The 18,151-nt window shown below is 35.5% G+C and overlaps 1 protein-coding gene across 6 annotated transcripts in view; it reads left to right on the forward strand.

The window, feature by feature from the left end:
• Qki (QKI, KH domain containing RNA binding) overlaps positions 1–16,041 on the forward strand; it is a 116,033-nt gene extending 99,992 nt beyond the window's left edge. The window contains exons 5-8 of one of the 6 annotated variants that reach the window (XR_007590666.1): positions 4,818–4,905; positions 6,186–6,485; positions 8,410–9,246; positions 12,964–16,041. Coding sequence is in view for 5 of the 6 variants with exons in the window: in XM_050135872.1 (XP_049991829.1) it covers positions 4,818–4,905; positions 6,186–6,485; positions 9,172–9,246; positions 12,964–12,980 (480 nt within the window). In the remaining variant the exon portion in view is untranslated. The other 5 variants (XM_050135872.1, XM_050135869.1, XM_050135873.1 and 2 more) reach the window with 5 other exon arrangements.
• The last annotated feature ends 2,110 nt before the right edge of the window (positions 16,042–18,151 follow it).

Consider the following 18,151-nt stretch of genomic DNA (forward strand, 5'->3'; position numbering starts at 1 on the left):
CCCCCCCCCCCCCCCCCCCCCCCCCGTCTCTCTGTGTCTTGTCTGTCTCTCTCTAACACACACACACAGAGGGTGGTATGGGGAAGAGTTGTTTGGAAATGCTTACCAGTTATAGAAAAGAATGACAACATGTGGCTGTGTATCACTGACGCTGTCTTAAGTAAACAACATAGGTTTCTGAAAGTAGTATGACTGTCATCAGATGAGTCTGCACTGTAGACAAGTAGTACAGTGTGAAGGCTGCTGTGAGTGCTTCTAAACAGGAGCCTGCTCAGTTCTGAGACTGGTCTAAGGGGCTTCAGATTTGATTTTGTTTGAATAGAACTTGGAAATGAGGCTGCAGGAATCAGTTCTCCTACCATGTGGATCCTAAAATTGAACTCAGGTTATCAGGCTTGGCAACAAGTACCCTTACTTCTTGAGCCATCTTAGTGGCCTTTAGCTCCACTTTAATCAATTGCAATATTAATAAGCATGATTTTCTTCATAAAGTGCAGTCTTTGATGAATTCGGAAGGCAATTCCACATAAAAGGTATTGTGGTAGTGCTGAATGTGTGTAGTACCAGTGTACTGATGTGATTGGGTAAAGTCTAAGGGCTTTGGCTCATATTTAGGAGTTTGTTCTGTATTATGACCTTACAGAAAAATTCATTTGTCTTGAGTCTTGGTGATAATGTGTGCTCATACTATAGCTTTATTGTGAAGTATGGTACTTAGATGATGAAGATTTTATATTTCATTCTAATAAACAGCACTTAAACTTTTGTACTGTATGTTAAAACCCTTTCAGTTTAATGGTATTTGACCTGTTTGTTACTTTGATATAGCTTGTTAAAGCTGATGACATACTTACATCTCATTGTAACATATGCATTCGTTTAAATATATATTTATATATGTCCATCAGTCTGCCATCCACAATTCCAAAAAGTTAAGAAAATTATCTTTACAACTCTTTATTCTGTATATATATTGTCATAGGTCGGGTTGTTGTAAGAGATTTTCCCGGACACTGGTAGAGATACCATGTTATCTGTGTTATACTATCTTTTTGCAAATCTAAAAATCTCTGTAATCTCAAGACTCTTCTCATGCCACGAGTTCTAAGCAAATATATATTTTTTAGCTTTCATACTTTAAAGCTAATTATGCTGTTTGTAGTATTCTGATTCATTTATTTTTCTCATGGAATTAATCTATCCTATGACTCAGCAATTCTATATATTTATCCAAAATAAGTTGAAATTTAGATTCACAATAATGCCTGTGTGAGAATTTTCATAATGTATTCTCAAACTAGAAACAAGCAAAAATCTATAGCAAGAGAATGAATAAAAAAACACCACTGGGCAGTAACAATCTGCTGCTACAAACAACGTGGATAAGTATTCATAAACACACTGAAATTGTGTGTGGCAGTATTCTCTTAAATTCTGGAATTGAAAAACTGAGCTATGATATGAGGAAAGCCATATTAATGTTGGTGCTTAAACACAAGAAGCTGGTGGAAACGCTCTGTCTTCATAGCATTCATCAAAACTGGCCAGGTGTGTCACTGGACATCTTGGGATGTTGTTGCCTGTAAATTATGCCTCATTTTAGCATGATTAGGTAGAGTAAATAAAAAGTGAAACATTAAGGAAATTGAAGGTGATAACATAAACAGTATAAAGTACAAATTTTTGACCTCATACAGGTTCTTAGGAGCAATTTTGTCTCTCCCCCCCCCCCCCGTAATTATCACACCTGACATAAATAAGCTGACTTAAAAATACTATCTAGGTCTATAAGTTGAGTTCTCAAAGACAATTGTGGTCTATGAGAGAAGTCTTAGAAGGACTAAGTGAGAGCCTTTACATCATAGCATAACACTTACCAGCAAGTTTTCTTATCTGAATTTACATTTGAAAAAAGTTTAGGCAAGTAAATATACTAAATTTCTGTCAAAATGGGGCCAGAAACAACCACTTTCACATGAAAATAATTCTGTAATGATTGTAGTCTAGTGAGGCAATAAACCCAGTATCCAGCTCTCCTTGAATAAAGAGTGTGACAGGTGGTAAGGATATGAAAGTAATAAAGTTCTTTCTGGAATATGACAGCTTTGTTTAGATTCTAAATCTGCCACATAATTGGAGGAGTCAAGGCATATTAATTAATTCAGGCTTCCACAGTGGTCACACTGGAAGAAGATGTTTTATATCGTCATTATTACCAGCCCTGCTTCTTTAGGCTTTGCTACTTACCCACTGCAGTGATTTCTGCCCAGGTTTTAGTATTCTGGGACCTACAAATGACATGGCCACTTGTATGTACACACACGGATAGGAACACATACATTTCTTCTACCATCTTCCTCTCTTATCGCCACAGTTGACGTGGATCACATCTTAATAATAATAATAGTAAGCAGTCCTACTCAAGCCTCTTTTTAAGCACACGCTCTCTTACAGACCATTTCTTCTTTTATGTTTTTGATGAAGGACAAATTTCCCCCTCGTTAATATTTTCATACTTTATGCATCTTTTTTTCATTATGACTGAAAATAGTTCTGTTTCTTTTGTTTTCCTTTTTGAAAGTTTTCATATTTCATTATTACATAGATTAAATTTGAGCCAACTGTTGATAAATTTTAATTTGCAGTATTAATATTTTTAATGAACAGATTTAGGAACTTTGATCATATTAGATGTGTACTTCTTTCCAATAATAGCTCATGTATTTTATACTTAACCAAATAAGTCATTTATTTTATTCATCTTTATACACACTGAAGATAAAGGAATAATAATCTATCAAATATGCAAGTATCTTCTTCCTTTACTGCAAAGGAGACTTTCACAGTTATAGTGGCACATCAAATGTTTTCTTCTTAATAGTTTCATTTATGTGTTCCTTAATTTTTTTAATTCTTTAAGTCTGTGTGATTTATTAAATACTTAGCAATTCTATTTACTACAAATTACAATAGATTAGTCAATCCCTATTCTAAAGATCTCATTTCGATTGTAATAGAAATAGAAGACTGAGAAACTTGCATATGTATTAGTAAATATCCCTCCCATGTGGTGATATTTTGTTTGTGCTATAACAGATAAAACTTACCTGAAGATCAGTTTGAGAAGCTAGCCACACTGGTTATAGAGAGGCCAGGCAAAAGGTGGCACACACCTTTAGTCCCAGCACTTTGGAGAAGGCAGGCAGATCTTTGTGAGTTCAAGGCCACCCTGGGCTAAACAAGATCTAATCAGTGTAAAAGGAAACAGCCTTGCAGTGATGGTTCACACCTTTAATCCAGCAGTAGGGAGGTGGAAGCAGGATGTTGCTGGGCAAAGAGCGGAATATAAGGCAGAAGACAGGAGTTTGGGATTCATTCTGAGGTTTTGTAGAGACAGGAAACCCCATTCCGTCTGAGAATTTCGTAGAGGTAAGAACTAGTGACTGGCTGCCGTATCTCTGACTCCAGAGCTTTACCCCCAAATATCTGACTTAAGTTTTTTATTAGGACCAATTAGAACTCGTGCTACACTCCCATGTCTCAAATGGACTTGCACTAAAGTGAGGGGACATTTGATGCCATAATCTTTAAAGGACAAACTTCCTAGTCCTTTTTCTACCACTTCTTTTCTGCTTTGGCTACTTAAAACGTGTCCTGTAGAACTAACATGTGTGAACTTTGTCAGTAAAGTTAGGTTCTCATACCAATCAATAAGTAAATTTTAGCCAGGAGTGATGGCATGCCTTTAATCCAGTAAAGCAGGATTAAAGCAGGAGGAACTCCATGAGTTTGAAGCCATCCTGTGAGTTCTAGGACAGCCAATGAGATCCTGTCTCTGTTTAAACAATAAACAAACAAAAATTAGTTCTAGCAAATACTTTGGGGATCAGTACACAGGGATCAGGTAGTGATAAATAACAAAATCAAGACTATTCTAATGGCACTTACTTTAGGAGTGGTGACATTCAACAAGCTGTAATTGAATACTGCAGTCATAGATTGTAGGGGTGGCTCCTGAAGAAGATAGCATTTTTCTTGGAGTTGTGTGACTAAGTAGGGCGTGGAAAGGGAAGCATACAGGAATGTGTAAACAGCATTTGCAGATGGGCAAATGGGAATAAACACTAAGACATTAACATTAGTCTGGTCTATTGCTGTGTAATAAATTATCTGTGTGAAAGAGCAAGTTAACACCTTGAGGTGGTAGTTTGAGAAAGGTTTAAAATCTTTTTTCAGATAGTAAGAAATCACAGGGTTTAAGACTAGAGAATGCTGTGAAATATTAAGGTAGAAACTGTGTTTGGGGAAGTTTATCTGGCCCTTGGATCGAGATTTGGTGTTTAGATTGCGTATGTAAGTATTAAATGACAGGTACCACGGACAGCTGAATTCAGTAGTTTGAGTAGTATAACAGTAATGACTTCCCGAGAGCAGTATTCATTAATGGAACGGGGTAAAGCCATGGTCAACGATGTAGCCTTCCTGGTTTCTGCCTATGTAGTCTAGTTAGTTTAGTTCCCCTTTCCCTTGTGTGTGTGTGTGTGTGTGTGTGTGTGTGTGTGTGTGTGTATATCCTATGTAGGTAGTAAATTTTATGATTATCCTAAATATAGAGGGCCAAAGATAGAATTGATAGCACTTGCTAGGTACATTGAAGGAAACCAAGAACAGTGGCAAAAGGAAACAAATAAGCATTTACAAATTGAGTGGTTGTTTTTAGTTTCCATTTTTAGTTCTGAGTCACTTGGTGTACAGTTTTTAGTTGTGATATATGTATATACCGTGTCATACTTTTTGCTCTTGTTTCTCGTATGCAGGCTGAAGGAGAAGACAGCCTGAAGAAGATGCAGCTGATGGAGCTTGCGATTTTGAATGGCACCTACAGAGACGCCAACATTAAATCACGTAAGAACGAGCCTGGGCAGGATTACACCTGTTTGTCTACAAGCCCGTTTTCTATTGGTACCACAGCATAAAGCCAGTTGAAATAATGAGAACATTTACAATACAACCAAGAGCCCCGTTTTTTTTTTTTTTTTTTAAAATGCTTCTGTAAACGATGGCCTGTTCAATTTTATTTTAAACCAGCATATCAGCTTTGGGATTGTAAATTTACTTTTCTGGTGAAGGGGTTCAGAAAGTGTCTTGTTGTGTTAACTATCCGGTTGAGAGTTTAAACTTGTTATATTATGCAAAAGACAAAATTTTGAAAGTTTTTTTAAAAGAGCTTATTTTAAGTGTCTAAATGAAATGGCTCTGCTGTTGAAGTCTTTCCTTTCCCCTTGCTTGCATGTTTGCATTCATGTTTAGTTTTTATTTTTTTCGTATGTGTGTGTTTTGTTGTTTTTCTACTTAAGTTCCTATTTGAGTTCACAGAGGTCAGTGGGTGAGAATAGTTTTCAGCCAGTGTTCTCCCTTCTATGGATTATGGCATAATTTTATAAGCTGTCTGAAAGAATAGTGTTTTATAAAATGTATGTTTTGAGACAACATAAGGTTTATATAAACATATCATATTTAGCATTATTTTAAGAAATTGAAGTTTGAAGGCATAGTCAAAATTCCCAAAGGTAGGCAACCCTGTGAATTTAACAATAGTTACTTTAAATGGTTGCCTTTAATTTACTCTCAATAGTCATGAATTTAATGATAGGACTGCTTTCTGGATTCTTTTTCTTATGCACTAATTCCAGACATACTGGAAACATACACATTTAGTGCTTACTTACCTGACTTAACCCAGGTAGTTTCCCTTAAGCCTGAAGCCAGTGCTGCTCTTTGGAAATAAACCATATCTGTTTCTGTGGACTTCAATTATAATTTTTTAATTGCACCTTTTAATTTGAATGTTTTTTGGGTTTTTTTTTGCGTGCACTTTTAGACTGACAATGTTTTATACTGAATATATCACTAAATGAACAGTATAACATTTTAATGGTCTTGGTCAATTTTTTACACTGGGTTTTTAATTTTTGCATTATTTTCAATCATGTTGTAAAGGGAAAGCTGATTGCATTTGATTGGTGTGCTTTGGCATTTTTGTGTGATCAATGCATGTACTAATGATTTCCTTTTATTTTTCTTCTTTCCTGCTTTTTCTTTTCTTTTTCCAACTTCCCTCTCATTTCCCCATATTTTATACTGCTATCCCTGTACTTCTTTCTAAATTTCTTTGCTTACTGTAGCAGCCCTTGCCTTTTCTCTTGCAGCAACTGCCCAGGCTGCTCCAAGGATCATCACTGGGCCTGCACCTGTCCTCCCACCAGCTGCTCTGCGTACACCTACGCCAGCTGGCCCTACCATAATGCCTTTGATCAGACAAATACAGACCGCTGTCATGCCAAACGGAACTCCTCACCCAACTGCTGCAATAGTCCCTCCGGGGCCTGAAGCTGGGTTAATCTACACACCCTATGAATACCCCTACACGTTGGCACCAGCTACATCAATCCTTGAGTACCCCATTGAACCCAGTGGTGTGTTAGGTAAGTATGAGTCCATTACTAGATGGTTAGTGCATTCCTGACTGTGGTGCTCCACCTCCACCCCCCCCAGACTCTGAAATGATGTCTATCGAAGTCTAGAGAGGCAGTATAAGTTTTGATTAGGAAAGGTTGAAAACTAAATTTGTGTTTGTTTTAGTTCCTCACAAGAGTTCTCCCATTAAGTAGCTAGCTATACCTTAATTTGGTTTACATTTAGTGTAGTGTCTCAGAATCACTAGGTATACTTACCATGTACATTCTCAACCAGACAATGCTTTTATTGCTCAGGTGATTGAAGTTCTTGAATTTAAGGCTATTTTTGCCACTTTGTCCTAATGGCCTCATCAGCTCTACCTCCCAAAATTAGATTTGTTTTGTCTCAGAGGTTTACTTGCTAGCTGAATTTGAAAGCTCATTGAGAATTTATTAAATTGTGTATTATTTAAATATTTATGATCACTTAAAGGATGCAGTTAATAGTTGCAGTTGAAGAATTTTCAGCTTCTGTCTTTTGAAGTCCTGGTTAACATGACCAATATTTTACAGTTTCCATAGTCACTATGAACTAGATGACCACACATCAACTTAATAAATTCAGTCATGTTAGAGGCAAAAATTAAAGTCATAGAAACTCACGGGTTTACATGATCAAAAGCTATATTCTTGAAAAAGACATTATTGATGCCTTTTTTTTATAGAGTGGATTGAAATGCCAGTCATGCCTGATATTTCAGCCCATTGACTTGCTGGATGAAGGACTAGAGTGCAGCAGCTGTTGTAGCACGACCAGGCAGTGTGGAAAAAACTCTGTGCAACCCCACTGTTTTACCAGACAGGATTTTGAAACTTTTTTTTCCTGAATTGTGTATGACCTTTGGTGCTGCGTGCTTGCTATTGATTTTTTAGAACTTTGATCTTTTAAAGGGCTTCCCCAGCTTAATATTAATTGGAAAATCTCTAATGAACTTGGACACAAAGATTTAAACTTGAAAATTTATTGTTCATTTAAAGAAAGCCACAGTGCTCTGTATGTTATCTGTGTGTGTGCATGCACCTACGTGCCTTTTGTTTTATAAACAAATGCATTTTATTGTAATGTTTTCTGTCTGAATCATTGTATAAAATAAGTCAGAATTATACCACAGAAATGTTAGTGAGAAAAGCTGTGTTTTGTTGTACATTTCTTGAAGCATTTTTTAAAAATAACATGTAACCTGTAACCTTATTTAAGTTTTCCTTTCTATTAATACTCTGTCCTCTAGCCCTGTGCATGCTCCTTCCCCAGCACTCCTCTCTGCTGCACTCACAGCATCTGTTCCTGAGGAGTTACTACTCTTGGCTTTCTGCACGTCTGGGGCTCCTGACTCTTAGTACAAGAGCTCCCTAGTTTTGCAAGATAGAATTATATTTCTATGCAATCTGCATATCTAAAATGAAAAATAGATTCTCAACCAGTTTACTGCTTAGAGAGAGCAAGAGGCACTGCTGTAAAATTTCTCATTGTAAAGCAACATGTTTTGTTTGGTTGGGAAATCTAAAATTATGAAGACTTGAGTATTAAACTAGGAAAATTAAGAGCAAAATATGCAGATACCCAATTAGCATTTTCAAGGTTCTTAATAATAAGTACTAAGTGATAAAAATACCCTTATGATTATTGTCGTTTATTGCTTTGCCACCTAAGCAGTAAAACTATGATATCGGCCTTCTGGAGAACTGAAAAAAATATTTTAAATTCCCATTTACAGTAAATTTGCACACAGATAACATGCATGCTTATATATCCAGTCTCAACATTATTTTAAAATAAGCAGTGCCCTTCAAAACAGATGCAGACATGTGTGTTGGTGGTAGTGAGGAGATTGGTATTAGCATCAAATCTTCATTGATGACTAATGTTTAATTCCCTTCCTTTTATCTTTAGGTATGGCTTTCCCAACGAAAGGCTAAGAATTCAAGAACGGTCTTAACTGAACCCTCATCAGATCTGAATTTAACCAATGCTTAGTCTCAGCAGCCTCCGGGGAAAAGCTTAGCCTAGCAGTCAGTGACTTACTTGCACTTTTGCACATAGATATAAAGTTAAATGATGTTATTAATTTGGATTAGTCTGTTATACTGCAAAGCAACGGTAATTTATAAAAGGAGTGTATAGTAGTATACTGACTGCTAAGTGTACTGTACTGTTTGCTTTACTAATCACCTAATTCATTGCAGTTCATACTTATTGACTCAAAAGTTTAAAACCACAATCTGTAGGCTTTAAGAGTTGCTTTTTAAACCTTTTTAAGTAATAAACTCTGAAAGTTAAGGTTAGCAAATACTCGTCAGTATTAAATGTGGCATTATTTGAGTAGTTCTGCTGCAAGAAAGGCACTTCAGTGAATATGTGACTAGTAAAGCCCACTACGTCTGATCTCAGAGAGCTTGTGAGACACTGTGACTTGGGGACTGTCCGTGAAGGGATGAAGTAGGTGGAAGGCCAACCTGTTCGAAACGAATGCAATATTGGTAGATGCATATATACATGACATACTACAGTTAATTTTAAAACTACTGTGCCTTAACGTGTTTCTTAAGCTTTTTGTAGTAAGTGAACATTTGAGATCCATTTTGATAAACCTGCTGTCGATGTTTCCCTTATGTATGTTTTCTAACTTTGTCTTGGTAATTGCAATTTAACTAGGTGCGGTGGCTACTAAAGTTCGAAGGCACGATATGCGTGTCCATCCTTACCAAAGGATTGTGACCGCAGACCGAGGTTAGTTTAGTTCTGCAGTTCTTGTTTATAAACAATGCGCTGGGTGTCCATAACGTTTGCAACACCACACCTGATGGAAAAATGTAATTGTTTACCTGCACACATTTCTTTTTCCTTCCCTAAATTAATTTAATAATTGATTGATTTAAGGTTGGCTTTTGTGGTTTTGTTTATGTTTTTTTTTTGTTTTTGGTTTCTTTTTTTTTATTTGTTTGGGTTTTCGCCCCTTCCCTTTATATTTTAATTTATTAAATCTTCTGTTACATGTCCTAAGATTTATTCCAGTTAAAACATAAATTAGTCAATTTGAGAAGTTATTAAATTTTTATATTATCTTAGCAATTTTTAGTAATAATTATTGCTAAAACTTACCCTTTAATTATTCTGAATATTTGGGTTGGTACTGCAAAATGAATTGAACAGATTATGTGTTCATGAGAGAAGTAAAAGAATTGCTTCTGTGTAATTTTGGAGAAAACTGAAGATTTATTTTTCATTTTTCTATATAATAAAACATTGAGCCACTGTATAAATATGAGGGTATACATGTCAAGTATTTAGCCAAAATCAACAGTCAGGACTGTGAAAATAATTTCTTTTATGATACATTTTAATGAATTAGAAAATGAGTTCCCTCTTACTCTATTTCTTGCCAAAATGGATCCTTTGATTTTTGTCTTTTGCTGCTAAAATACAATACCTGAAGGTAAACTATCCTGAAGTTCTGTGGTATGTGAGATCCAGCTGTTCGGATATCCTTTTTGACTAACCTGTGACTGGAAAACAAGTCCTCATTTTTCTCACTTTCATATTTGTAATTTGTGCCCTATATTATGCCCTTGGACCCATTTTTAAATTATTTATTCTTATTCAAAAAATGGTAGTTTCGGTTTTTTGACATTGAATTGTTTTTTACTTTTTTGTGTGGTGTTTTGTTTTGTTTTTTTAATTGCAAGATTGGAGCCCCAAGAAAAGTAGAAAAGGACCTAGCCCACTTGACGTGGTTACTCTTGAATACCCACCATAAATATTGGACACAGTTATTTTGTGTGTTAGAAATAAAATGCCTTTCCAAAGACACCAATGGTATTTATTTAATATCATATATGCTGAAAGAGTCCTGAAAATTTTAGCTGCTGTATTCATTTTTCTGTGGTGTTTATTTGTTAAACAAAAGAAATCCTTTTCTGGGGGAACATCCTTAATAATAATACTCCATGCAACTGTGCCAATTGTGAGCATATCGACCATTCGAGGAAGTTAGATGGGGAAGGTCACTTTAGGTGTGGGTGTTACCATATGTAAAATTGAAGCTGTATCATACCATTTAAAGTCTAAAATAATTCTCTTACAGAGTGTTTTGATTTTGAAGTAACTTTTCTTTTTAGATTTTTCTTTTATCTTAGGAGACTTTCTGTCATTTTGTTAACACAACAGTCCTTTTTCACTTTGTACTCCAGAGCCTTCAGGTAGCTGAAAATATTAGACCAAGATCTTACTGTGTTCAGAAAATGGCAACACATTCCATACATGGCTCATTTGTAGCTGTGTTTATTTTGATTAGTTATATTTGTATTTGAAATGCAATGTCAGCAAACCGAAATGCCTTTCCTTCCCTCCATCCCTCCCTTCCTCCTTTCTTCATCTAGAAACAGATGGCTTACACTTACTATCACCACATATACTACTCATTGGGTCTAAGGGAGATGACCGAAGTCTTTGACTTACATTATTTTATGATACTACTGTTCTATTTTTTTAATTTAAAAAAATCTTTCGAAGAGAAAATTATTATTAGCATTCATTTGATGCAAGGACACAGCCCAAGGACACACAACCATGTAACTATTTATGAGCATTTAGAGTGGTTGCTTACTGAAAACAAATCCACCACTATGCTTATTTTAAAATTGGTTTGAATCTTAAAGACCAACTGACTATAGTTGTAATGAACTGTAAGTGATTTTGCACAGTTGACATAGCTGTGTGTACTGCAGGAAGCCAGGACATGGCAGAGGATGTATTTTAGATGCACTGGATATGATAGTTTGCTTTGTTAAATACTCCAACACTCAAATGTCATTAGAAACTGTCCATGCAATGATTTGATAAAAACCATTACTTATACAAATTAAATTTTGGAGAGCAACATTTTTATTTTTAAATTTTAAATAAAACTCTACTTCCTTTTAAGAAATTCAGGGAAGTTTTGATTATATTGAAGATACAGTATTTTTGTAGTATTTATAAACTGTCCTAATTGATAAACTAGAAAACATTTTTGTCATACAAAGGTAAATATTATAGAGAGCATTTAAACCCTGTGAACATTACACCTGCTAAGTCTGAGTTATGAAGTGGCATAGAATCTTAACTTTGCACTGAGCATCTTTTCATTCACATCTCTCCTGCCTTTGTCACAGTGGCAGCAACAGTACAGAAAGTTCTGTCAAACCTCAGAATAGAGTAGAAATAATTAAGCTGTTGAATGAGTCTTAAGAATCATACTACTGTTAAGTGGACCAAGTTTGGTGAAGTAGACTGTGACAGACAGATTCAGGAAGGAGCTACTCAAGGACATTTGGAGTGATAACTTTTCCACTTGAGAACTACTTTATGTTTTACTGTAATTTTTTAAATTTTTTGTTCTTTTTTGTTACTTTGCAAAAGAAAATAGTATTTACAGGTGGCTTCTTTTAAAATATAAAAATATAAAGCAGGAATGTATATGAAATGTCAGATTTTATTGTATTTGCAGAGTATTAGCTTTGAAATTGAATAAAGAAAGCTATTTGTAGTTTTAAAATGCCTTATTGGTATCAGTTAGAAATTTCTTCTATTTTTTATGTACTTAGAGTTCTTTGAGGTATAGAGTTTTAAATGGCAGGATTTTACAGTGTTTACATGCAAGTGCATTTTATAAGTGTTCTATATGTGTAAATTAGTATTTCAACTGGAAAGTGTTGGCTGGTGCAAAAGGCCTGGCCTTTTCTGGTTCCCATGATGTTGCCTACACTGCTAGACTACAGTATTGCTTTGTATCATGAGGCCAAGAAAATTCCATGTTGTTTGTAAATAGAATAATTGAAAAAGCAATAAACATTTATTGAACAAAAGAAACCTTGTTTGGCCCAGAGTTTATGTTGAACCAAATTGTTCATAGTAATTTAAATTTCTTTAGATTCATTTCTGTTAATCATCAGTTATTAATAATCACATCCATCATTAATAGTTGCTTTATTGCTTGCATCTGAGAGAATACTAATGCTTAATAGCAGTCAGATACTCATAACTGCACTGACTGTTCAAAGTTCTTTATACCAAACCTATTCATCATTGTTTTCCAGTTTCCTTCATTGACTGCTACTAACTATTAGTTGTTAGCTGTATTTTATTTCTATTTTTTCTGTTAACAAGTTGGGGTTTTTCAAATTATTTTTGTGGGAGTGGGCTCTTCTTCATTTATTTGTTCAAATCATGATATGAAATTGTCATGATTTTTATTGTATTCTGTAGATGGTGTCAATCAGTTTGTCAGAATTCAACATGCTTTTTTTTATTAGTTGTATTAGTTTTCATGTTGTCATTAAGCCGTCACTAGCTGAAACTAATCTCTTCTCTATCTTTTCTTTTCTTTTTTTTTTTTGTTTTGTTTTTGTTTTTGTTNTTTGTTTTTTTTTTTTTTTTTTTTTTTTTTTTTTGTTTCTAACCACCCAGCCGCCACCGGCAACTAACCTATGACCTTCTGACCTCTGAACTCTTCACCCAATGATGACCTGACCATGCCTGCCTGCTGATCAGTTAACTGGTAATCGCCTTTGCTTGCCTGTCGTCAGTGCAGCGAGCTGAGGCACTTGTCCGTTCGTCTTACCATCTAACCAAACAAAAGACAAAGAAATTGTCCTCCAACTCAGCTTTTCCCCCCTGTTTGGGTGAAAGTGGTTCTAGAACCTGCACTGAATAGTAGTAAAGCAATAAGGCCCGATTCATCCCACAGCACTGATCATCTTTCAATGCCCACCCCAAGCGAACGGTAAGAAGGCCTCTCTTAAGGGGAGACAGATGGCCCTAACTACTCAATGACAGAGGCAGTTACTGTGAGAGACTTGTAGGACTCTTTTTCTTCTCATAGCAAAGTCAAAGCTCTCTCTGAATGTACTGTGTGACAATGCATCATGCATGAACCTTCGGTCAGGGATGTCATTGGTGAAGTGACTTCAAAAGTATTCAAAATTTGACATGCTGTTTGTTTAGTCACTACAGTGCCCTCAAAGGGCAGAAATTGCAGCCTTTTTATATTGCCTGCCAAAATTTGAAGTATTAGAACAAAGTGTGCCATGAGAGAAAAACTTAACAAGGAGTTTTGAAAAGTAATGCAAAGAACAAAACTGCAACACTATTTTTAAAAAGTTGAGTATCTTAGTTAATTTCCAAATCTTTATTTTACACCACCTTAAAAAATATTCGAGAACAAGGTACATGCATTATGTGTCACATTACTGGGCAAACTGTTCAAATATTTTTTTTAAACCTCCCTGTATAGAAAATATCATTAAGGATGTAAAAGCCATGCTTGCCTATTTGCTGTATACATGTAATGAAATTGTAGATAACGTGTAGTGCATTGAAACAAATGAACAAAAAGTAGATACTTTTACTATACAAGGGTGCTGGTGCAGAAAAAATATATATATTTTTGGAAATGTAGCATTTTATACTTTCAAGTGTTATAAAAAAAGAAAAAGAACAAAGAAACCCTTTATTTCATTAAATGATTTTTTCTGGTGGTTGTCAAGAAACAAAAGACCAAAAGAGCCTTTTTGTCTTTGTTTTTTATTTTTTAAGTATTGGAATAAGTCTAAAGAAAAAGAAAGTGCCTTATTTTCCTTCATGGTCATTTAGTCAAGTGTCCTGCAAGAGCAGCTCCTCCCTCAGAGTAAAAGTTAGTGCATGTCCTCCATCGCCCAGTATGTGAAAGGAGATTCGAGGGGAAACAGATGAGTTGATGGTCTAAATTATATGATTTGTGGCACGTTATCTTGATGCCAGTTTGCCAAATCTGATACTGTGAAAAAAAAATGTAATAGCTTTTCTAATGTCTGACTAGTAAATTTTAAAATGTCATTCTCTTACAAATCATAATTGAGTTTTTTTGGTTATTACCGTCTTCAGTGTTAGCCCAGAGGATTCTGAGGTTAGAAAAAATTATGTGAGATCTGAATATTAGTTTACAGATGACATTAGAGCTTTATCTTTTTCAGAGAAGAGGGATATGTTTAATTTTTTTCTTAATAATTGGAGATAATTTTAATACCTAACAAACTTTTTCACAAAATAAATCATCAAAATCCTTTATTGTGAAAAAAAGTGTTAAGTAACCCAAATTTAATCCGACTTTTATGTCATACCAGATACCTTGTGTAGTCCATCTCTGTTGGCTTTAGTAACTGTTTCTAAACACACCTTTTTGTCCTCTTTTTAACTTTAAAGGAATGTGGGAATCTAGCATCACAGTGCATATAAACACTGAGCTACATTCCTTTCATCCTCAGTTTCTCACAAAGTTCCAACAGTTCTCTAGTTGAAGCAGTTTGTGTGCAAAGCCTGCATTTAAATACTTGAGTTCATAAGTTTAATTGCTCAGTACCAGAGGTGGCAAATCTCATGTGATAGTGGACTCCTGGCTCATCAACTCATGCCCTCTTCCATACCTTCATGGCTTCACAGTCAAGGTCAGCAGGAAGCTCATTGGGCACCTTCATGGTGACCTCGCCATTATTCTGTCTCTCTTGGAACCATTTTCAGTTTATTTACTATGCAATAGACAGTCGTTGTTTGTACTCAGCTAGCTTTGGTTTAATGACCACGGCTTTGTCTTTCTGTTACACACGTGGTGATTCTGATTTATTTACAATATATGCTGTGCCATTTTGAATTTTATTTTGTTTGTTTGGTTGAATAAATTTGCGACACTCAGAACACTTGAGGTGATAGTTTAAAAAAAAACAGTACCAGTATTTGATCCAGTCTCATCTCAGCCATGTTATACCTGGACATTTTAGATGTTTATCAAAAGGTCTTTTATGGGGAAGAAAGTAAATCTGTAAACAGTAGACGTGTGACGTTTATGAGTAACGCTGGCTCTGAACAAACTTCTGAAAACTTAGTTGACAATGTTTTGTGTCAACTGATAAAAGCATGACTTTTGGAATCTCTGAATGCCTTGGTTCTCAGTATTATCACTCTATTGAATTTTTTTCTTATTAAAATATGTAGTTTTTAAGACTTTTTTCCTGACAGTATTATGTAATTTTTTAGCCTGGGTAGATGGGAGTGTCGCTGGTATGTTACCATACAGCTGACATGTATTTTTTGTCTATTCTTTATTATCTTAGTAGTTTCATGCTATGTATGTACCATAACCAACCTATTGCCTATGAGAAACATGTAAGATAATGTATTTACAGCCATTGTTACAAGTTTATAATGTATTTTTCTATCTTGTTTTATATGTATGTTATATAACATTCAGAAGAATTTTTTTCTTGATTGAGAAAAGGATACAAAATGCAAAATCCACAATTTTGATAACTGAAAATTGCCAATTGTTTTGCAGTACTTTATTATATTGGGTGTCTTGTCTTTCTTGGGCTTTTAGTTAGCTGATGAATGAATACATTAGACACTTCTGGGTTTTAGTTGGGATTTTACATAGCTTGCATTTTAATTCTTTTGTTCTTTGCTGTTTCTATTAACCCATAGCATTATTTTAATAAATGTTATAATATCAACCTACTAACTCTGGACTATGTCTGTTTATTAACCTTTACATGTTTAATGAAGAAAAAAAAACAGATAAATGAAGTCTCAAGTTCCTGGACTAACGTTGAAGAACATGACCACAGATAACATAGGGTGACTTGTTTTCTGTGTTGTCTGTCAGCTGACAGTTGTGCACACTACTGCTAAAAGCTTTTGGGTGTTCTGGCCTTTTACCTCGGAGGGTAGGTGCAGTGGAGATGGGAACAAAGTGGTATCTGTTTGAGTCATTCTCATTATGGCACTGGCCTTTCTGCATCTACATTACTAATTGCACACTTTTATTTTTCCTGCTCCACAATAATCCCTGTCTGCTGACAACACAAAGAGTAAACAAAGGTTTACCTTGATGATCACCTTGAGAAACCAGTCTGATTCCTTGTTGAACCATTTCTACGAACAGGTCATTTTCAGTCCCTTCATAATTTAATATTTTCCCTGTGTTGTTAGCCAGCTGCTTTTATTAAAGCTAGTCTGTTTCTGGGCAGTGCTGCCAGTCTCGTCCACCCCCTCTCATCCCCATCTTCAGTGTGTTACGGATCTCTCTCAGGTGGCTTTTTTCCTCTTAGTCACTTTCAGAACAGCCTAGACAATTACACAAGAGGTGCAGTAGAAGCGAACACTGTAATCTGATGTGTGTTGTTCATTTCTAGCATAGACATACATTTAGGATTTGGGTTTGTTCTGTGTAGAAGGACCTCTGAGTATAACTTCTTTTAACATTTCAGTCTGTATGTTGTTCACAGATTTCCTGCATGAAAAAAAATCCTTTAACATTTAAAAAAAAATCACTCTTAGAATGAGTTTTGTTTTTTTTTTATAAATTATGCTTTACATTTTGAAATTATATTTTAGAGTCCTTAAAATTAGGAGCTGAATTATAGGATAACTTTGTGAAAGCATACTGTTAAAATATTTGTGCATATGTGAAGCTTAGAATAGCAAGACTAGTTTAATAAAACCATTGATCACTTTTGACCCTGTCCACATGTGGAATAATCTCTAATTAGAGGAGGAGGCTTTGTAGTACCATTGGATATGCAGGTTGCATTGCCATAACCATGTGTGTAGTGCTGTATGAAAATTTGAGTATGCTGTCAGGCTGCTGCCCAAATTTTCATGGTATTTGGCACAACAGTCGATGAGGAACTTCTGTGCTGTTAATATTCTCTGAAGCCTCAGTATGCAGTGAAGATACTTCATGTATGGTTGTGTCTTATTACCACTGTTCCTACTGAAAATGTTGTTCAGAGACAGTCTCACATGATGCAAATAGCATTGCAAGTCACATTTTTATATTGCATAGTATTAAACAGCTGTATTGCTGGGGTGGGGGAACTTTTAGAGTCACTTTATTGTTTGATGCTATTTGATGAAATTATTACATATGTGTTTTCAAAAGGCTGTTGATATTAATGTTCTTAGTAAAGCATTTTTCTTTTTCATTGGGTAAAATATCTAGGAAAACATGAAAATTACATTCACATCATTGTAGTGCACCATCTTCATGTATGGCAGTGCCCATGTGAGGGAGTTGTTAAAGCCCCTAAAAAATGATGTTTGTATGCACACAATAGAGGTGTTTGGCGAAAGGGTGTGTGTGTGTGTGTGTTTTGCAGGGAGGGGTTTGTGTGACTGGAAGGGGATGCCTGTCTAATCCTTGATGACAGCTAACTGGTACAGCATTCTTGGCCTCTGATTTTTTTTTTTCCCTGTCAGAATGGAACATGTTACCAAATTATGCATTAATTAAGCTAAATTTATTCTCTGAAAACTTGTTGGACCTCCCACATTTTTAAGTGTATAGGATAATATTGATGTGGGAGTGTCATATATCAATCTGTTGATTTCATTGGCTGAGCAATAAAAGAAACTGCTTGGCTGGCCCTTAGCTTAGAGCATAGATGGGAGGAGGAAACAGAATAGAATTCTGGGCGGAAGAGGAAGTGAGGTCAGACTCTGCTCTGCTCCTGGAGACCAGACAACTCTGCTCTCTGGAGCAGAGACACCATGATGGACGGAGGCTAGAATCTTCCCGGTAAGCGCACCTTGGGGTGCTTACACAGATGATTAGAAATGGGCTAAA

Source organism: Alexandromys fortis, unplaced genomic scaffold (assembly GCF_014885135.2).
Source record: "Alexandromys fortis isolate MF-2015 unplaced genomic scaffold, M_Fortis_MF-2015_v1.1 scaffold_23, whole genome shotgun sequence".
In the NCBI taxonomy this organism is placed as follows: Eukaryota; Metazoa; Chordata; class Mammalia; order Rodentia; family Cricetidae; genus Alexandromys; species Alexandromys fortis.